At 41.4% G+C, this 22,199-nt stretch overlaps 1 protein-coding gene across 1 annotated transcript in view; it reads left to right on the top strand.

The window, feature by feature from the left end:
- mttp (microsomal triglyceride transfer protein) overlaps positions 1–22,199 on the top strand; it is a 62,255-nt gene that overhangs the window by 4,156 nt on the left and 35,900 nt on the right. The window contains exons 2-3 of the mRNA XM_043674459.2: positions 7,838–8,025; positions 12,820–12,963. Coding sequence (XP_043530394.2) covers positions 7,838–8,025; positions 12,820–12,963 — 332 coding nt within the window. The remainder of the gene's footprint in view (positions 1–7,837; positions 8,026–12,819; positions 12,964–22,199) is intronic.

Genomic DNA, 22,199 nt, shown 5'->3' with positions numbered 1-22,199 from the left:
AAAGTGGCACTGGGGTAGATGATCTGTCTTCCTTACCTGGTCTGGCCTGCATGTGCCTCCAGAAGCAAGGATTCTTAACTTCCTTCTGGGTAACTACGGATGGGCAATAAATGCTGGTCTAGCCAGAGATGCCCACATCCCGTGAGTAGATTAAAGAAATGATCTAATTGAGTGGCGGAACAATCTGGATTGATTGGATGCTCTCCTCCTGTTCCTACGTGTCTGTGAACCATTGCATGCTGTAATCAGGCAGAGGGCTGCAGTAGTCTACAAACCTCTACCCACACAACATTGTACTTTAACTTGTCCACTAAAACACATGGGTTCACAGGGATAGGTCAGTGTCACTGATGTTAAGTCTCAAACTAGACTTGCAACTCAAAAACCTGTGTACAAGTTTGAACTTTTGCACCCAGTTTTATGGATTGTGACAACAACGCATTTTGATAAGGTGCCTGATACGTTATTGTTCCATTGAGTTTATGAAGACTTTAGCTTATCATGCACTTAATATAATCAGTATCAATATAATCAGTTTAATTTCAATGTATCTGTACTTCATAATGCCACAAGCATTGTACTGCATATTTGAGATACCATAGTTGGTCTCATCACTAGGGAGCAATGCTTCTGAAAATCTCTCTGGGGTGTCCAGGAAGAAATAAAGTGTTGTAGCTCACATCATGCTTCAATTATAAAGGGTATTTATGAGATCATTTCCAGGAGACTATGACCTATACATCATAAGATGTAAGAGCAGAAGTAAGCCATTCAGCCCATCGAGCCTGCTCTGGCTAATCTGATTATCCTCAGCTCCACTTCCATGCCTTATCCCTACCACCATGGATCCCCTTACTGATCAAAAAAAATCTGTCTTTCTCAGCCTTGAATATCCCAGCCCCAACAGGCTTCCATGTACAGTATTGATATCCTTATTTAAGGGAGGAATTAAATGACTTGGAATCAGTACAGAGAAAAATTCCTGAACTATATCTGGAATGGATTGTTTGTGTTATGAGAAAAGGTTAGTCTGTTAGATCAGATTGTATTTGCTGGAGTTTAAGAAAGTGATATATGCCCTGATTGAACAACCAAAGAACAAACTGCATATAGATAGCACGTTTAGACAATTTACTGTCACAAGTGAATTGACAGCAGTGATTATCAACAAAATTTGACACTGAATTGTATAAGAAGATATGAGCTGAAAATGTGTTGCTGGAAAAGCGCAGCAGGTCAGGCAGCATCCAAGGAACAGGAGAATCGACGTTTCGGGCATAAGCCCTTCTTCAGGAATGAGGAAAGTTTGTCCAGCAGGAATCCTGAAGAAGGGCTTATGCCCGAAACGTCGATTCTCCTGTTCCTTGGATGCTGCCTGACCTGCTGCGCTTTTCCAGCAACACATTTTCAGCTCTGATTTCCAGCATCTGCAGTCCTCACTTTCTCCCCTAAGAAGATATGAGGACAGATGACCAAAATCCTGATAGCAAGGTATGTTTTAAAGAAGATATTCAAGGATTAGAGGGAGGCTGAGTGGGACTAAGGGAGGAAATTCCAGAATTTTAAGCCTAACAAGCTGTCAATGGAGGAGCACTGGAAATCAAGGACGCTCAAGAGGCCAGGATTGAGAGAGTGCAGTTATATTGGAGGGTTGTAGGTCTGGAGGAGGTCACAGGCAGAGGGATGAGTGAGACCAGAAGGGTTCTCAAAACACAATTAATTAATGTGTACCATCTGTAACTGTCCAAGGCTCTTTAGGCAGCACCCTTGGAAGCAAGACATCTACCATCTAAAAGGATAAAAGCAGCCGATGGTGGGACCACCATTTGAAGTTCCCTTATATTGCCATTCCTTTATAGTCACTGAGTGATGTGGTGTGAAGCTACACCCGTAAGGACAGCAACAGTTCAAAAACTATGCTCATACCACCTTCAAGGCACTGGAGGATGGATAATAAATACTGGTCCAACTAGCAATACCCAGCCCATGAATGAATGAATGGAAAAATGTTACATTTTCAATCCATTGTTGGAGCTCGGTGGATCAGTTAGCCAGTTTAGATATAATACTGAGGGGTAAAACAAATATATACAAAGGATAGAGTTTTATATCACATTTGTGCAAAGCTAGTGTTGGAATCAATCTCAAATGTTACCTAATGAATGGGTTAGGTTATACCTGTTTTAGTCGTGTTTCACTATAATCCAGCAAGTTCTTTCATTTTTGGGAAGAGGAGTTTAAAATTGGGCCCTAGCAACACCTAAAATGGAATTGATCAATTAAATCACAGTTGACTAAGTTACTTGGTTATAGAGAGCTTGATTTTGTTGGAGAGACAATATTGAAGAATTGCATTTTGCACTCATCAGGATAAATGCAAGAATATCAAATTTCAAATAATCACAACAATTTATACTTCAGAATGAAAGGGTGTTGTTTGGTTGGCAAGTTGATTCGGATTGGCTGAGGTATTGCCATGGAGGAGCTGTAGACTCTCAAGTTCTGAAGTAATTCACAAAGTGGCAATGCTTTATCCAATCATAGTTGACATGGCAGCTAATGAACATTTTTTTGGCTGCTGTATATATTGTTCACATCGTTTGAAATTTGGAATTCTTGTATTGGTCCTGATGAGTGCAAGACATAAGGCTTCAGCAATGTGTTTCTCTTCTCAAAAAATATTAAAGCTGAAATTATTTGACGAATCAGGATAAATCAACATTTTGGTTACCTGCCCTCCACAATAACAATATTAACAAAGGCTAGAAAGATATTTGGCTTGTTTCAAACCTAATCCCAGTGGTACTTAAGTTTCTTCAATGATTCCAGGTTTTTGATCTCCACTCTCTGCTGGAATTGAAATCTACTTGATGATCACTCTTTGTGTGAAGACCTTTCAGGTATCAGGAATTTGTGCTGTACCAATTTGTCCTGTAACCACTTGTCCTGCTCACAGAATCATAAATCCCTCAAAGGTCAAATAGGAAGCCATTGTGCTGTTGGCTCTATCACGAGTCTACCGATTAATCCTACTCCTTTACTCTTCTCCATAGCCTGGAAATCTTTCCTTTGAATATTTTCATTTTCAATTCCAGCTTTGATAAGTTACCATTGAATTCCACCACCCAATCAGGCAGGACACTTCATACTCTCGCTGTTTCATTTAAGGACATTTCCTGAACCTATTTTTCTATTTGCCATCTTTTACACTTCCATAAGATCATTTCTCGACTAAAATTTCAAAATTAATAAGCTCAAGGCTCTCTTGTGTAAATGTATATTCTGTTGCTGATGGGTTATATTTAATGGAGGTGATAGGGGTGCTCACATGTCACTGCAGACCTGGTTAGAAGTCCTCATCACGTCATTTCAAGAGGGTCCACTGCATTAAGTTGCATCCAGGTACTGAGGGACATACAAAGTAGGAGCAGATGTCAGCCATTCAACTCTTCGGGCCTGTTCTGGCATTCAATAAGATCTTGGCTGCTCTGTTTGTTTCTGAATATCACATTCCCATCTACAATAACCATTGCCTAATAAGAATGTATCCACCTATATCTTTAATGAACTATGTCCACTGCCTTCTGAGACAGAGAGATCCAGTCACACAATGCTCTGAGAGAAATGCTTTCTGTTCAATAAGGGTGACCACCTAATTTTAAAAGTGTCCCCTTATTCTGAACTCACCCACAAGAGGAAACATTGTCTCCACGCCCACCTTGTTAAGACCATTCAGGATCTTATACACTTCGATCAAGTCACCCCTCGGTCTTCTAAACTCCAGAGGAAACAAGTCCAGCCTGTCCAACCTTTCCTCATAAGACAACCCATTCATTCCAGGTGTCAATCTAATAAACCCTCTCTCAACTAACTCCAACACGTTTTTATCCTTTGTTAAATAACGAGACCAAACCTGGACACAGTATTTGAGATGTGGTCTCACCAGTACCCTATATAACTGAAGCATAACACTATTACTTTAATATTTACTTTGCTTCATTATAATGGATATCAATCTATTAGCCTTCTTGCTATGTGCTGTACCTGCAAATACTCACGACCTGTCCCACATAAGAGTGGTGCTGTGTGGTTTGCAGTATTTACACTCTCTGCCTGAAACCACATGCCAGGCAAAATGAAAAGCTGAAAAAACACCCAGGGCAATTTGGAAAAAATACTCTGGGAAATTTCTCTCCCACACTTTAGTTAATCAAACAATTCCAGGAGATCGCTCTGACCCAGATTTGTTTCACCTTCCCTGCCTCTGAGCCACTCCAAGACTCAATAGTCAAAGACGGTGTGTTTGGTTCTTGGCTAAACTGATTGAATATCAACCTGTGAGTCCTTTCAACATACACCAAGGGCAGATGATAAGAAGAGGAGGAATTCCTGGTCAGTCCTGTGATGGAAGGAAATTCAGAGACTCTGCCATCACTGTCTATCGCACCAGAACATACTGTATGTATAAAAATTGTCACTGCACTCGGACTCACTGAATGCATTGTGATATACACACCTGCCTTTTGATTGAGGTGATCCTTGAGGTGGTCAGAATAACAAACACAAAGGATTAAGGTTGAGAACTGTTTAACAAGTTATAGCTTATTAAAATCTGCCATGACATTGCTACCAACAAATAGTGACAGGAGCTAGGGTTTTTGTGTGCAGGGATAGTATCCTTACCTCTGAGCAGAAGAACCTCTGGTTCAAAACTCAAGACCATTGGAGCTATAGACAGTTATGTCGAGTCCAACTTTCCTTCCATCACAAGCCTGACCAAAAATCTCTCCCACTCTTATCACTTGCTCTTTGCATGTGTTAAAGGGCTTGCAGGTTGATATTCAACCTGGGCCAGAGGTGTTTTATACTATATCTGAACAGGAAAGTTACAAATATCGATAGTGACAGGAGGGTAATGTAATCTATCATTCAACCCACAAAGTGTACCTGGATGTAATTGGACTGTGAATGTTTAATATGAGATTTAGATCCTGAAAATGAAACAAGTCCTCATCAGTTAGAGGCTAATTCCCCTAAACAGACCTTTAGGTCATTTAAAGAGTAATTATTTTTGCTGTACTCTCCCATCTTCAGGAAATTATTTTATTCCCCCCATGATTGCCTTGTGTCTCTAATGATGAAGTGTGCTAATCCAGTGTTCGATGGTCTCTGCCACATCTGCTCATATTCCACTGATAGCTCTCCCCATGGTGATGTTTAAAGTGAGTCAAAGAATACAGGAAAATAGGAACATGAAGAGGCCATTCAGCCCACCAAACCTGTTTTACCATTAAATTACATCAAACCATCTTTGTTGTGTAATGCAATAAAATACCCCAATCAATTATATTGCTATCAATCTCAGTTTTGTATTTTTTCCTTAATCCCCAGGTCTCAATAACTGGAGGGAATTGTAAATTTCTGCTATCCTTTTTTGTGAAGAAATTCTTCTTACTATCACTTTTCAATTGCCTGGCTTTAATTGTGAGATTATGGCCCCTTGTTTTAGACTCCACCAGAGTTTGTCTCTAAATAATCCATCAAATCATTTAATCATTTTCAATCGATTAGATGGCCCTAAAACTCCTGGACTCAACAGTTCGCTACTTCTGAAATCATCAGCTATAGCGTGATGGAAATTTATAATTTGAGTGAAAAACACAAGCCTTCTATACGTTAACAATGTAGACACATTATTTTCATTGCAATGCAATTAATATTCTCTCACCTGTTTCAGATAGTTACACACAGCATTTCTAGCCTGTTTGGAAGAAGAGTCATACTCAAGTCTTGAACTTGAAAAGTTAACTCTGTTTCTCTTTCTGCAGATGCTGCCTGACCTGCTGAGTTTCTCCAGCATTTCTGTTTTTATGTTCCCAGACTGTCTGGTTAAATTAAGGTCCTCTGCACAGTGTATATTTTACTAATTGAATTAACCAGACATTTGTGCACAACAGCAAAAACATGTATAGCACCTTTAACTTTATAGTACTAAAAAGTTCCAAGGCACTTTACAACTGAAGCGGCATGGAATTGGGTGTCACTGTGCCAGCATTATTGCCCTCTCTAATTTCCCTGGTGATGTTGAGTGCCTTCTTGAACCACTTCAGTCCATTTAGTTTAGGTATCCCCACAATGCTGTGAATGAGGACATTTCAGCAACACTGAGGGAACAGCGATATATTTCCAAGTCAGGATGGTGAATGGCTTGGAGGGAATGGGTTTCCATGTATTTGCCTCAGGATGGTAGGTGTTAGGTCATGTGCTAGGTGCTGTCTAAGGAGCTTTTGGGACAAATGGCATCAAACTGGCACTGATACTCATAGACCACATTACCCATTTGTGTGATAAGCATTGATCTTTTGGTTTGACAGCAGCATTCTGTTCGTGGTGAACACCACTCATGTTAGTACTGCATAGTAACAGTAAGAAAACAGCTAGCTTTGCCTGTAGCTCAAACTATTGAGATACCTTACCTGTTAAAATTCAACAAAACCTGTCTTTTCTCAGCAAAGATTGTTGTATAGTCACCTCAAAACGATTAGTTCATCAGGCACTCAAACATTTGAGTTTGAAATAGTGCAATTGGTAAGGGTTAGTCCATTAAATGAAGTGGCCTACAAGTAATTCATTTTATTTTGAGTGAAAATGTTAGAATATCTGTAAATATCAAGGAAATCACTCACCAAACTGTGTTAAATTAGATACACTGCACAAACTCAACTAAACAGATCGCTAACAAATATTATGGCAAAGTTGAGAATATTTTACTGATAGGGAACAGTGATTTACAAAATGGTCAATCCACAGCACATTGACATCTGCTTTGGACAGCACTTAATTCCCTAGCCTGCAAGCCTGTAAACTCACATCCCATTATGGACTTGTCTCAGTTGATACTTCAGAACAATACTGACCAGTGTGACTATCTATTCAAGTTGTTTTGTTTTATTCATCTGTGGGATATGGATGTGAATGGTTGGCCAGCATTTATTGCCTGTCCCTAGTTGCCCTTGAGAAGGTGGTGGTAAGCTACCTTCTTGAACCACTGCAGTCCACTTGCTATGGGTTGACTCACAATGCCATTAGGGAGAGAATTCTCAAATGAGCTGAGCACGGGGCCAAGGTGGAAGTGAGGGTTGTTTTGGCGAGGGTGTGGATCTGTGATTGAGATCTCACCTCAGAGAAAAGTGGGCAGCTGAGGGTGAGGATTGTCTGGTTCAGCCTCCAGGACAACATAGACCACATTACCCAGGAAAAGGGTTATGGATTGAGGTTTGTTCAGAATTCAAACCAAATGACTTTGTATTCCTAACCAGTTAGAGGAAATTTCTGCTCCTTCAGGAAAGGATATCGGAAAACAGATTAACAACTCAGAGACAGTAGAGGGATCAAGAGAGAGGTGAAGGTGGGCTGAGTGTCACTACTCTACAAGAAAAATCTGGCTTTCTTTCACTAACACCTTTAGGTTCAAAGATGTGTAGGCTAGGTGGATTAGTCATGGGAAATGCAGGGTTACAGAGATAGAGTGAGGAGTTGGCCTGAGTGGAATGCACCTTGGAGGTCGGTGAGGACTTGATGGGCCGAATGGTTTCTTTCTACACTGTAGAGATTCTATGATTCTACGTCTCTTGCACGTGCATCTGCCTTGATGTAAGTTTGCTTCCCCGAAACAAACTCTGCTGAACTTTCTAATGAGGCAATGCAATTGTTGCTTGGGGAACTGACAACAACCTTCACTTTCAACCAAGTGGGTATGACCTGAGATACTCCTCACAGGAACACAGCTTGCTGCAAATCTGACTTATTGTAATTTTAATTTTTTCTTTTTAATCAGCGCAACGTGGTGGACCGAGGTTTAATGCAGAGAAGACCTACAAATACAGTTATACCATGGAGGTACAATTAGACAGAGGTAGAGGAACAGACAAAGACAGTGCTGGATTTAAAATTGCATCCAACATCAATGTTGACTTGCTGTGGAGAAATTCAAGCAACGAAGAAGACCAGCTTATCAGAATTACGGTAGGTTTTGATTAATAGTAACCATTTTAATCTTAGAATAAACAACACTCAAGAGTCCATTTGGCTCCTTGTACCTGTGCTGGGAGTGGAGGTGGACACTGGAGTATGCTAGCGGAGAAGAATACTTTCTGCTTTTTGTGATTGTTCTCTTCTCTCCCCTTCATGCCACTTCTTGACTCTTTCTTTACCTTCAGTCACAGGGCTAAAGGTAGTCAGAATAGCCAGAATTAGGCTGCTGATAGGAGTCAATTGATTAACTAAGTGACTGAGTAAATATAGAGAGGGGGGAAAGGCAGGTCCAGGCAGGGGGCAGTGGAGAGTGGTCAAAGCTGCTGACTGTCTGCTCTTCCTATGCTGCTATATTCGTGCCGGGTGTCCTACAAGAGGGAGCACGCAATGTACATTCTCAGTACTTTTATAAAGTTGGGCACTGTAGGAGGTGGAATGCCATGTCTCCCCTTTCAATTCCAATTTGATTTAACCCCGTTCTCTACTCCCGACCTTTCCCTCACCTTTGGAGATTTGTATTGCCCATAGAAAACAAAGAACAGTACAGTACAGGAACAGGCCCTTCAGCCCACCACATTTGTGTACCTATTGGGTATTTCATTTCACTTGATTAGTTGGAAACACAACTGATTTAATTTGTGGAGGATAAATGATGACCATTACCATGGGTGATTTGATTGTGGGGAGAAAGCTGATCAGTTGTGTGTAATAATACTTTCTGGTTTTGGGGTAGCACGGTGGCTCAGTGGTTAGCATTGCTGCCTCACAGTGTCAGAGACCTGGGCTCAATTCCAGCCTCGGACAACTGTCGTGTGGAGTTTGCACATTCTCCCCGTGTCAGCATGGGTTTCCTCCCACAGTCTAAAGAGGTGCAGGTTAGATGGATTGGCCATATTAAATTGCCCATAAGGTCCAAAGCTATGCAGGCTAGGTGAATTAGCCATGGGATGGGTCTGGACACAATGCTGTAATGGGAAGTTGGTGTGGACTTGATAGGCTGAATGGACTGCTTCCACACAGTAGGGAGTTTATGAAGATATTTTAAAAATGGGAAAAGATGGCCCTGTTGTTGTGTTGCTGATTAGTCAATAAATTATTTCCACAAGAAAAAGATGTCTTGAGTTATATTTCACTAATATGCTTAGATCAGAATTGACAAGGAAGATCCCAATTATTCAGGGTCTCATGACAGCATCAATCTCCAACCTGCCCATTTCTTACTCATTTTTACAAGAGACAGGGTGAAGATGGATGGGGATGTTCAGAGTTGATTGCTTTTTGGTTTGTTTTGGTGAACATGATTCAGACACCAGACTTAATTACCAGATTTAGTCTTTCACCCTTCAGATACAGGAGCTTTAAGGCAGTTCACCAACCTGTGGTGACTGTCAACATACAGGCCAGGAAGATTCCAGGCTCAGTCACTGGCTGGAGTTGCCAAACTTCCAGGATCATCCAGGATCCATGTGAATGCCACTGTGCATTAAGCAAAAAGGCCAGGAACAGATAATGTGTGTTCCACCTACAGGAAATAAGAATATCTATCACAAATCAATGGCTTCAGTGCTTCATTCATCAGTGTTTTTAATACTTAGTGGTAGGCCTTGATATTCATAAACAGCCAACACAACTGATACAGAATATAATTTTTTCCTTATGGATCTTACCAGAAATGAACAATCATTGGGTTATCTATAATAGTGAGAGGTATTGTAATTATTTTTACATTAAATAATTAGAATGAAAACATCCTCTCTCAGTCCAGTAACAAATGGATCAAACGCTGGAAGTATTTAGCAGCTCGGGCAGCATCTAGTGGATGTACACAGTTTGAGAGAACTTGGGGGGTGGGCAATCCATGGTGAAAGTGTCTCTGGAGGCTTCGGTCCATCATCCTCCCCACGGTCATTTCCAGTTGGTTGACAGTGACTTGAGATGCAGGGAGGATGTTTCCTTGATTGCGAAGTCTCAAACCAGGGGACACAGTTTCAGGATGTGGTGTTGAGGCGATGACCTAATGGCATCATCATTGGATTGTTATTGTAGAGACCCAGGTAATGTTCTGGGGACCTGAGTTTGAATCCCACTATGGCAGATGGTAGAATTTGAATTCAATAAAAATGTTAAGAGTCAATGATGACCATGAATCCATTGCCACTTTTTGGAAAAGCCCATCTGGTTCCCTAATGCCCTTTAGGGAAGAAAACAGCCTTCCTTACCTGCTCTGGCCTATATGTAACACCAGATTCACAGCGATATGGTTGACTCTTAACTGTTCTCTGGGCAATTAGGGATGGGCAATAAATGCTGGCCTAACCAGTAATGTCCTCATCCAGTGAATGAATTTTTAAAAATCACAATTTAGGAAAGATTTCTTCACTCAAAGTGTGGTCACCCTGTGGAATTCTCTACAACAGAAGCTGTGCAGGCCAAGTCACTAAATATATTCACGAAAGAGACAGATATGTTTCAAAGGGATCGAGCATTTTGGAGAGAAAATGAAAATAGGGCTTTGAGATAGAATGTTGGCCTTGATTGTATTGAATGTGATTTTTGTGAGAAGATTTGTAGCTCAGGTTGAGGTTCAGGTTGTAAATTTGCTCGCTGAGCTGGCAGGTTTGTTTTCAGACATTTCATCATCATGCTAGGTAACATCATCAGTGAGCCTCCAGTGATGACCTAAAGGACCCAAACCAACAACCAGCAAAACGAATGTCATTTACAAAATACCCTGCAAGGACTGTAACAAACATTATATTGGTAAGGCAGACAGGATACATGAAAACCAGCTAGCCACCAAAAGACATCACCCACTATCACTTACATTCTGACGAAGATGGACACCATTTCCACTGGGACTACACATCCATCCTCAGACAAGCTAAACAGAGCCACGCATGGGAATTTCTAGAGGAATTTCTAAGCACATCAGTTTGGACCCATTTACCAACCTCTGAGAAAAAGAACCGGAAATGATATCCCACCTTAACAGACCAAGGCACATAAATAGAAAGCAGAACAAAACACCAGCACTTCACCGGAGGCTCACTGATGATGTTACCTAGCATGGTGATGTAACATCTGAAAACAAACCTGCCAGCTCAGCGAGCAAACTTACAACCTGATCGTATTGAATAGCAGAGCAAACTCAGAGGGATGAGTAGCCTAGTCCTGCTTTTAGATTCTATGTTACTATGACTTCTCAATGACAATAGACCCACCCAGTTGGGCAATTCTTGTCCTATTTGCCTTACCCTAGGGAAGTTATCTCGGTACTCCCCATTAATGAACAATGCTTATCATCCTGGATGGTGTGGTGAGCAAATCCAGTAGTTAAGTTCCAAAGCCAGAAACATTTGCGTGACATAGACAGGATGCAGAGCTGGGCTGAGAAATGGCAGATGGAGTTCAATCTGGATAAATGTGAAGTGATGCATTTTGTAAGGTCGAACTCGAATGCTGAATATAGGAATAAAGACAGTAATCTTGGCAGTGTGGAGGAACAGAGGGATCTGGGTGTGCAAGTACATAGATCTCTCAAAGTTGCTACCCAAGTGGATAGAGTTGTTAAGAAAGCATATGGTGTTTTGGCTTTCATTAACAGGGGTATCGAGTTTAAGAACCGCGAGGTTTTGCTGCAGCGTACAAGTTGCTGGTGAAATCACAATTGGAATATTGTGTCCAGCCCTGCTATAGGAAAGATACAGAGGCTTTGGAGACAGTGCAAAGACGTTTACCAGTATGCTGCCTGGACTGGAGGGCTTGCCTTATGCAGAAAGGTTGAATAAGCTCAGACTTTTCTCTCTGGGGAAAAGGAGGCTCAAGAGAGGAGACCTGATCAAGGTGTACAAAATAATGAGAGGAATAGATAGAGTCAATAGCCAGAGACTTTTCCCCAGGGCAGGATTGACTGGTACGAGAAGTCATAATTTGAAGATATTATGAGGAAGGTATAAAGGAGACATCAGAGGTAGGTTCTTTACGCAGAGAGTTGTGAATGCAGGGAATGCGTTGCCAGCTGAGGTGGTGGAATCAAAGTCATTGGGGACATTTAAGTGACTGCTGGACATGCACATGGATAGCAGTGAGTTGAGGGGTGCGTAGGTTAAGTTACTATATTTCACATTAGGATTAAGTCTCGGCAGGACATCATGGGCCTAAGGACCTGTTCTGTACTGTACTTTTCTATGTTCTATGTTCTACATTCCAATCTGTTTTTGTCTATCTAACTCTATAGTAGTATAGAACTCTCCCCCATGTGTTTATCTATCTTCTATTTCAATGTATCTATGCTGCCAGTCCCTGAGGCAGCGCGTTCCACACTTTCACCATTCTCTGCATAAATACATTTCTCCAGAATTCCTTCATGTTGGTGATTAACATTTCCATACGGCTCCTAAGTTTAGACTCCCCTTCGTTCCTCTTTTGCCATCGCACCCAAAAGGGGGATCTCTTCGTATCAAACACGTTCATAATCTCGAAAACCCAACCATGGAATTATTCAATGCTGAGGGAGTCCATTCAAGTCCATTGTTTCCATGCTGGCTCTTTGAGCGAGCTATCTAATTAGTCACACACCCCACTGCTCATTCCTCATCTTCCTGTCAATGTTTTTCCTTTCCAAATATTTATCCAATTTACATTTGAAAGTTTGTACTGAATCTGCTTCCCCATTACTCTTCCAGGCAATGTGTCCCAGATCACAACAACTCACTGCCTTGTTTTAATTTTAAAACTCAGAGTTTCTCTCCTGAGACTTAACTGCTGAATTGCCTTCTTTCCCAGATAACTGACGTCAACTTTGAAAATGTGAGTGAACGAACAGATGACAAAAACATCTTTAAAGATTCCACAGGAGGAGGGATCCTGGGAAAGACAAACCTGGCAGCTTTGAAGAGCCCAGTCCTCATCCACTGGATTAATGGGAAGGTACCGTGGACTGTTTTGTGATCTAAACTAAAACAGATTGTCTGACCCTTGTGACATTGCTTCTTGTGGGACCCTGCTGTGCATAAATTGATGATGCCTGTAATTGTCTACATTGTGACAATGACTATACTTCAAAAGATGGTTCATTTGATTTCATTTGATTTATTGTCACCTGTACCTCGGTACAGTGCAAAGCTTTGTTTTGCGTGCAATATAGGCAGATCTTAACATACAAAATGCATAAGGGTAATAGAACAGAGTGAAGAATACAATATCACAGCTGCAGAGAAGATGAGATGAACATTAAATTTAAAATTTGAGAAGTCAACTCAGAAGTCTATTAACAGCGGGGAAAGAAGCTGTTCTTGAATCCGTTGGTACATGTTTTGAACTTTTATATCCCAACAGAAGAGATTGGAAGAGATTATAGTTGGGGTGGGAGAGGTCTTTGATGATGTAGCAAGGAGTATAGATGGAGTCAATGGATGGAAACAGTGAGGACTGTGGAAGCTGGAAAGTCAGTCGATAAAGTGTGGAGGTGGAAAAAGCACAGCAGGTCAAGCAGCATCAGAGGAACATGGGAGTCAATATTTCAGGTTGGAATCTTTCATCAGGAAAGAAAGTTGGCTTGCATAAAGGACTGGATTACGTTTACGACTCTCTGTATTTTCTTATGGTCCTGGGCAGAGCAGTTGCTATACGAAGCCATGATGCTTCCAGATAGAATGCTTTTGATGGTACATCTAAAAAAGTTGGTAAGACTCTTACTGCAACACTCTGTGGGATGTGAAGTGAAAGGTGCTATATAGATGCAAGTCTATTTTCTTTTCTTTAAATTGCATCCCTGGTGATTCATTAAATGAGCAGCTTTATTAAACTTAAGGCACTGATTGCAGTCACAATGGAAGGCTCTGAAAGCTTTGGATGTGTATACAGGAATCAGAGGAATCTTCTAGAAACTTAGCAGACATTAGCCAGCCTAGAGATGGCCCTGAGCAATATTTCAAGCAATTGTAGCAGATCAAAACTACAAGACGTGACCAAAATTGGATCAAGAAAATATTGGGATTGGATATTAAGAAGAACATCTTTATGTAAGGAGATATTGTTCTTTATTAATTCATGATCTTTACGAAGGCCTGCTTTTGTTGCCCCTCACTAAAAACGTGGTGATGAACCAGCTACCTGTAGATCTGTCCACAGTGCTGTGGGAAGCAACGGTGATATATTTCCAAGTCAGGATGGTGTTTGACTTGCAGGAGAACTTGCTGATAGGTGATGTGCTTGCTGCCTTTGATCTTCTAAATGGTCGAAGCTACAGGATTAGAAATAATCAAGATGTGGAATAGCTTGGATAGGCAAATGGAGGGCAGAAGTTTCTAACGATCAAAAGTACCAATTAGTTGACATTACAGCAGGTAACAGAGGTTGTTTCTCCTGGTGCATGCACAAGGGATTTATTTTTAATTCATTCATAGGATTTGGCCATCTCTGGCCAGTCCAGAATTTATTGCCCAAACATCATTTCCCTGAGAAGTGGTAGGGAGCTGTCTACTTGTACTGCTGCAGTCCTTGAAGTGCTGTATGGAAAGGTCACGTATTTGCCCCTTATCTCCATGGTGTAATTTTGTGAATGGATCAAATCTATCTCTGCCAACAGTTACAAAGGTAATGTGTCAGCACTGAACATACATATGGTTGCCAGGTACCCAGTGGTACTTTGACCTCTTGATGGTCATTACGTCACTAATCTGATTAAGGAGGGATGTCCATATTCAGAATAAGCCAATTAAACTGTGACACATAAAGCTCTCAGTGACTATGATGCAGCCGTAGGAATTTTGCTGACTCTGGGAGTGACACACAAAATCAAGGCTGAAAATGTACTGTCAACGGCCAGGAGAAGATAATACTTTACAATCACAAATGATACTGCAAGTCATAGCCATGCATTTGTAGATATAGTGGCCTACTAGTGTTGTTAATGGACTAGAAATCAAGGTATACTGTCAAATGTTCTGGGAGGAAGAGTTTAAATCTTACCAAGGCAGATGGTAAGAGTTAGAGTCATACATCACAAAAACAGACCCTTTGGTCCAACTAGTTCATGGCCACCAGTTTCCTGAACTAAACTAATCCCATTTGCCTACATTTGGCCTCTCTTTCTTTAAACCTTTCCTATTCATGTACCTGTCAAAATATCTTTTAAATGTCGTAACTGTACCTGCATTTACCACTTCCTCTGACAGTTCATTCCAGTTATGAACCACCCTCTGTGTGAAAAAGTTGCCCCTTTTAAATCTTTCAACTTTCACCTTAAAAGCCCTCTCACCTTGAACTCTGCTACCCTGGGAAAAAGACCGTTGCAATTCACCACATAATTTTATAACCCTCTGTAACCTTCAACCTCCTATGCTCCAGGGAAAAAAGTTCAGCCGTCCAATTCGTAAAGATCTGGAATTGAAAGTTAGTCACAGTAATTGTGTCATAATCGTCTATGCAGTTTGGTCAGTGTGTGACTCCAGATCCAAAGAGGTAAAGTCATGAGCTGCTGTTTCATGAGAGAGAGAGAGAGAGAGAGAGAGAGATGATTGTTGGTGATATCACCACACCTCAGACATGAGGGCAGAGGTTGAGAAGGAGGTTCTCATGTTAACCTCAGCTGGTGCAGGAATTGAACTCAAGCTATTGTCAACCCCTTTGCATTTCAAATCAGATGACTCCAGATCCACAGCAATATGGCTAACCCTAAACTACTCTCTAACATGCTCAACAAGGCATCCAGTTCAAGAGCAATTAGTTGGACAAAAATCACTGGCCTTGCTAATGATGCCCACATCTCATGAAAAAAGACAAGAACTTTATTTATCCATTTGTGGGCGTTGCTGGCTGGGCCAGTGTTTATTGCCTGTCCCTAGTTGCCCTTGAGAAGGTGGTGGTTAGCTGCCTTCTTGAACCGCTGCAGTCCAACAGTTAGTTCAAGAATAGTCCTAACAACCTTCCAGGATTGCCTTCGAGTTTCCAGTTGAGTTGAATATTGATTTTCAGGCTCTGCCTTGGGCAAAAAAAACCCCAAGGGAGACAATTCATCACTGTCTTCAAGAAAGTTGCGTGCATGTCTAAAAACAAATTGTAATGAGAGACAAATGTATTCAAAAAGAAATATAGGACATGAGGAAAAAAGACCATTTAATGAAAGTGCAGAATCATTTGGGTGGCAAAGATATTTCCTTGCTTCTGATTTGGTCATGAGAAGATGAGCAACATGAAGATAGACCAATGGTGGCAGGGGCAGGGGTAGGGGCAGGGACAGGGCAGTTGAAGATCACGTGATGAGGCCTCCAGACATGCACCCAACCAGAGTTAGCGACCCAGCTGAATAAGAGGATGTGAAACTTACACTTTTATTAGATAGCGCTGTCCAAGCTCACACTGGAACAATACACTTTCTCCTATAATTTTATCATAATTATAAAATTATGATAATCTACAGAAGTTTACCTGGTGCCCATTCCAGTGCGTGGAATTCTTACTCTTGCTTTGTCAATGAGTTTTGCAAGACATCCTGCTCCAATTCAGGAGTGATAACTTACTGCTTTCTTGATCAGAAGGGTGCACTTTAACTCGGTGAATTGTTGTAATGATCATTGTGTGGTAAAGTCTTCATTACTACACCGAAAGCAATAAAGTTGTGTCTGAGTGTTGCTTAAGGTTCAGAGTCGAGAATCCTGGAGGCTGCTAATAGAGATAGGCCACCTTGGCAGTTCAAAAGTCAGGGTGCTCATTTGTAACCTTAATAAAAAGAAAACTGATATATTTATCTGTGACTTTAAACTTACTGGTTGTCAAGTGCAGAGTAAAGTGCACCTTTACGTGGTGATTTGTTCTGTCTCTTCTTTCAGGTGGATGATGCCTGATACCATAAATGTGCCACAACTTTCTTAATAGGAACAAGAGCAAGGAGGTGATGTTGAACTTGTTCAAAATGCTTGTTAGACCTCAGCTGGAGTATTGTGTACATTAAAGAGCATCACAATAGGAAAGACATGAAAATATTGGAGAGAGTGCAGAACCGGTTTACAAGAATGGTTCAAGGCATGGGAATTTCATAAGGATAGATTGAAGAATTTGGGACTGTTCACTTTGAAGAGAAGAAGGCTTAGAGAAAATGTGACAGAAATTTTCAGTACAAGGAGGTTAGATAGACAGGGAGGAACTATTCATACTCATAACATGATCAAGAACCAGATTGCACAGATTTTAAGCAATTTGCAAGAAAGCAAATATGGGTTGAGAAAAAGTACTTTTTCACCCATTAAGTAGTTAGGGTTTGGAATGCACTGCCTGGAAATGTGGTGGGGGCAAATTCAAATGAAGAGGGAATTGGATGTTTATTTGGAAAGAAATAGGATGCAAGGTTACAGGAAAAAAAACAAAAGATCAGCACTGAGTAATGATTCATTTGAAGGTCTGGTGCAGACATAAGAACCCAGATGGCCTCCTTCTGCACCCAAACACATTTGTGGTCCTGTGATAACAAAACTCTGCTTTAATTCCTTTTGGAGTGTGGGCTGATTTCTTCATTAGACTATCACTTGGTTATTCCCGTATCTCACCTTCTCTAGGTTTTTCCAGGGAGGAGGAACTGATTGTCAGGAGGAATTCCCAAATTTATAACTTCATTTGGAGCCAGTCATATGTTCAGAGGCTGAGCCCCATCAGCATGTGAGGGTGTACTGGATTTCTGTAGGAGGTGAGGGACATTGCTCTAAAGGTGGTAGCTGGGATATGGCTATCAGGTTAAGGATGTTGGCTGAAGTTCCTGTAACTAGCTTTTTAACATAATTCATTATCAGTTTCCATGGCAAGAAGCCAAATGGACGTTCTAAGTTCATAAGAGGAAGTAGCAGAATAAGGCCATTCGGCCCATTGAGTCTGCTCCGCCATTCGATCATGGCAGATATGCTCTTCACTCCGTTTTTCTGCCTTCTCTCCATAACCCTTCCACTCTTCCATTAAGAACCTGTGACTTTATATATTCCACCCTTTACAACCATTGGATGTTGCAAAGATGTTACTGCCAATGAATGTAATGTGAACACTACATGGAAATATGACAGTCAGTAATTGCACAGCAAGCTCACAAAAACAGCATTATGATATGAATAGTCTATTTTTAATAATGTTATTTGTAAAGTGATTATAGGCCAGGACTGGGGAGAACTTCCTTCTTCTGAGTAATGGTACGGTCCACTCAAGAGAGCAGACTTCCAATCTCATCCAAGAGGAGAACATTTTTTCCCTTGTTTTTTGATGAATTGTGGGCATTGCCAGCGTGTGATGCCCATCCCTAATTGCCCTTGATCTGAATGAAGCATTTTAAGAGGGCAGCTCATTGTGTGAGTCTGGAGTCACATAGAGTCATAGAGATATAAAGCATGGAAACAGACCCTAGGGTCCAACTCATCCATGCTGACCAGATATCCTAACCTAATATAGTCCCATTTACCAGCACTTGGCTCATATCCCTTTTAACCCTTCCTATTCATATACCCATCCATTGCCTTTTAAATGTTGTAATTGTACCAGCTTCCACTACTTCCTCTAGCAGTTCATTCCGTACACACACCACCTTCTGTGTGAAAAAATTGCCCCTTAGGTCTTATGCCCTCTAGTTATAGACTCCCTCACCCCAAGGAAAAAGGACTTGTCTGTTTACCCTATCAATGCCCTTCATGATTCTATAAATCTCTATAAGTCACCCCTCAGCCTCTGACACTCCAGGGAAAACAGCCCCTGCCTATTCAGCCACTCCCTGTAGCTCAAATGCTCCAATCCTGGCAAGATCCTTATAAATCTTTTCTGAGCCCTTTCAAGTTTCACAACATCCTTCCGATGAGAAGGAGACTAGAATTGCATGTGATATTCCAAAAGTGGCCGAACCAATGTCCTGTACAGCCATAACATGACCTCCTATACTCAATGCACTGACCGATAAAACAAAAGCATACCAAATGCCTTCTTCACTATCCAATCTACCTGCGACTCTACTGTCAAAGAAATATGAACCTGCACTCCGAGGTCTCTTTGTTCAGCAACACTCGCCAGGGCCTTACCGTTAAATGTATGAGTCCTGCTCTGATTTGTTTTTCCAAAATGCAGCATTTATCTAATTTAAACTCCATCTACCACTCCCCAGCCCATTAGCTCATTTGATCAAGATTCTGTTGTACTCTGAAGTAACCTTCTTCACTGTCCACTGCACCGACAATTTTGGTATCATCTGCAAACTTACTAACTATACCTCCTATGTTCACATGTAGGCCAAACCAGGTAAGGACAGCAGATTTCCTTCCCTAAAGAACATTAGTGCACCAGATGGGTTTTTACAACAATCAATGCTCACCTTACCATCAGTGGGACTAACTTTTAATTCCAGACTTATTTATTTAAGTCAAATCCACCAGCTGTATGGACAGAACCTGTGTCCCCAGAGTATTCATTGTGCCTCCCCATTACTAACCCAGCAATACTGTCACTTTGTCACTGCATTCCCTAATGAATGGGGAACAAGAAACACCCATTTACCTCACCCCCTCAAACCAACAAGATTTCCAATCATATCCATCCACAACTTTACATCCCAGGACCATAGAGTAAGTCCCCTCTCCCTCTCCTCATGTATCCTGATTCTGAATATATTCTGGGCTGAAAAATGTGTTGCTGGAAAAGTGCAGCAGGTCAGGCAGCATCCAAGGAGCAGGAGAATCGACGTTTCGGGCATAAGCCCTTCTTAAGGAATTGTAGAGGGAGGAAGAGAGCTTCTTCAAGGAAGGCATCCTTGCAAGAGGATTCACAGTAGGTTAAAATCAACTAGGAGAAAGTGAGGACTGCAGATGCTGGAGATGACAGCTGAAAAATGTGTATCTGGAAAAGCGCAGCAGGTCAGGCAGCATCCAAGGTGCAGGAGAATCGATATTTCGGGCATAAGCCCTTCTTCAGGAATTGTAGAGGGAGGAAGAGAGCTTCTTCAAGGAAGGCATCCTTGCAAGAGGATTCACAGTAGGTTAAAATCAACTAGGAGAAAGTGAGGACTGCAGATGCTGGAGATGACAGCTGAAAAATGTGTTGCTGGAAAAGCGCAGCAGGTCAGGCAGCATCCAAGGTGCAGGAGAATCGACATTTCGGGCATAAGCCCTTCTTCAGGAATTGTAGAGGGAGGAAGAGAGCTTCTTCAAGGAAGGCATCCTTGCAAGAGGATTCACAGTAGGTTAAAATCAACTAGGAGAAAGTGAGGACTGCAGATGCTGGAGATGACAGCTGAAAAATGTGTTGCTGGAAAAACGCAGCAGGTCAGGCTGCAACCAAGGAGCAGGAGAATCGACGTTTCGGGCATCTGCAGTCCTCACTTTCTGAATATATTCTGCAAGGCCCTGTGGAATCTCTACCTTCCTGTGGGACCACAACCTGTTCTTTGGGTAGAACACAAACAGGAGGAAGTAATTTGACGTTTTTGACCTGTGCTTTCATTTAATTTGATCTTGGGGCTCCTCTGCCTTGTAACTCTGTTTATCTGTCGTGTTCCATTCCTTTGAAATAGCTCTTCAGAGGCTGGTATCCTGTCACCAAGTCACCCTTTATTGATACATCAATAGTATTTGCTACTGATCCAGCTTCGTCAGAGACACTCTCAGATTGAACAGAATCTCTGACGCTCCTGTTCTGATCTGTCAGCAAGAGCTCCCTGTTTGGACCAGGTTAATAGGCCCAGCTAGGGAACTCATATACAGTGAGGAAGATCACAGTGAGTCAGACAGAATTCATGGAGAGAGAGCAAGCTAACATTTCGAGTCGAAATGCCTCTTCATCAGAGATAATCACTTCACTTCAGCTGTGATGAAGAGTCATCTGGACTCGAAAGGTTAGCTAGCTGTCTCTCCATGGATGCTGTCTGACCCTGCTGTGATTTCCAGCGTTTATCATTTTCAGTAGAGATTCCAGCACCTACAGTAATTTGTTCCTTCATATTCTATAAGGTCCACCTGGCTGACCTTGTAACGTCATTACACCCTTAAGTGACAAAGTGTAGAAAACGAGTAACTAAATAAACCATTGCACCCTGAAATAATTGGAATAAAGGTACAACCCTGTATTAAAGGGTACTGCATTGTTGTTATAATAAAGACTGTAAGTTCTGGAGAAACGCAGCAGGTCTGTCTGCATCTGTGGACAGAGAAACAGAGTTAACGTTTCAAGTCAAATATGACTCTCATTTAAAACACTTTATATAAAGTTGTTAAGAAAGCTGTTCCTCTCCACTTCTGCCTTCCTTTTTTACTGAAAGATTTTGGTTTATGCTAGAATATTATCCCACGGCAACTAGTTCTTCAGTAACTCAATCAATCATCATAGAAGTAGGCCATTCAGCCAAATGTGCTTGTGTCATGTCTTTGAAGTAGTACCATTAGTCTCACCCTGTGTTTTTCCCCACAAAGCTCTGAAATTTAAAAAAACTCCTTAAAGTATATATCCAAGTCCCTGTTGAAAGTTATTGTTAAATCTGCTTCTACTAGTTAGCTTGCTCTCTCTCCATGAATGCTGTCTGACTCACTGTGATCTTCCTCACTGTATATGAGTTCCCTATCTGGGCCTATTAACCTTATCCAAACAGGGAGCCCTGGCTGACGGATAAGAACAGGAGTGTCAGAGGTTCTGTTCACTCTGAGAGGTGACTGAGGAAGCCATCCAGTGTCAAATACTATGCATGTGTCAATAAAGGGTGGTGGAGGCTAGTACAATGAAAATATTTGAAAGGTGCCTGGATGGGTATATGAGTAAGAAAGGCTTAGAAGGATATGGGCTAAAACTGACAGATGGGACGAGATTAATTTAAGATATCTGGTTGGCATGGACAAGTTGGATTGAAGAGTTAGTTTCCATGCTGTACACATCTATGACTCTACTGCCCCATCTTAAAAACTCACTGTATTGAAACAATTCCCCAAATCTCAGCTTTGGTATTTTTGATCATTCTCTTAAATCCGTGTCCTCTGGCTATCAACCCTCCTGTCTGTGCAAACAGCATTCAATCCAGCATCACAGATCCTTGCTAAATGGCCTCCTCATGCTTCATAAAAATAGTGTGAATCTGTGAGAATAGTGCATGATTATTCACAATAACTAGGAAGTATACAATTCATCATCAGATTTACTCAACAATTTACAAAGTCCCATAT

Source organism: Chiloscyllium plagiosum, unplaced genomic scaffold (genome assembly GCF_037043375.1).
Source record: "Chiloscyllium plagiosum isolate Xiang-an unplaced genomic scaffold, Cpla_swu_hap1 HiC_scaffold_36, whole genome shotgun sequence".
NCBI classification, from domain to species: domain Eukaryota; kingdom Metazoa; phylum Chordata; class Chondrichthyes; order Orectolobiformes; family Hemiscylliidae; genus Chiloscyllium; species Chiloscyllium plagiosum.
Note: the sequence above shows the minus strand (reverse complement) of the source record. Positions and strands in the feature narration are given on the sequence as shown.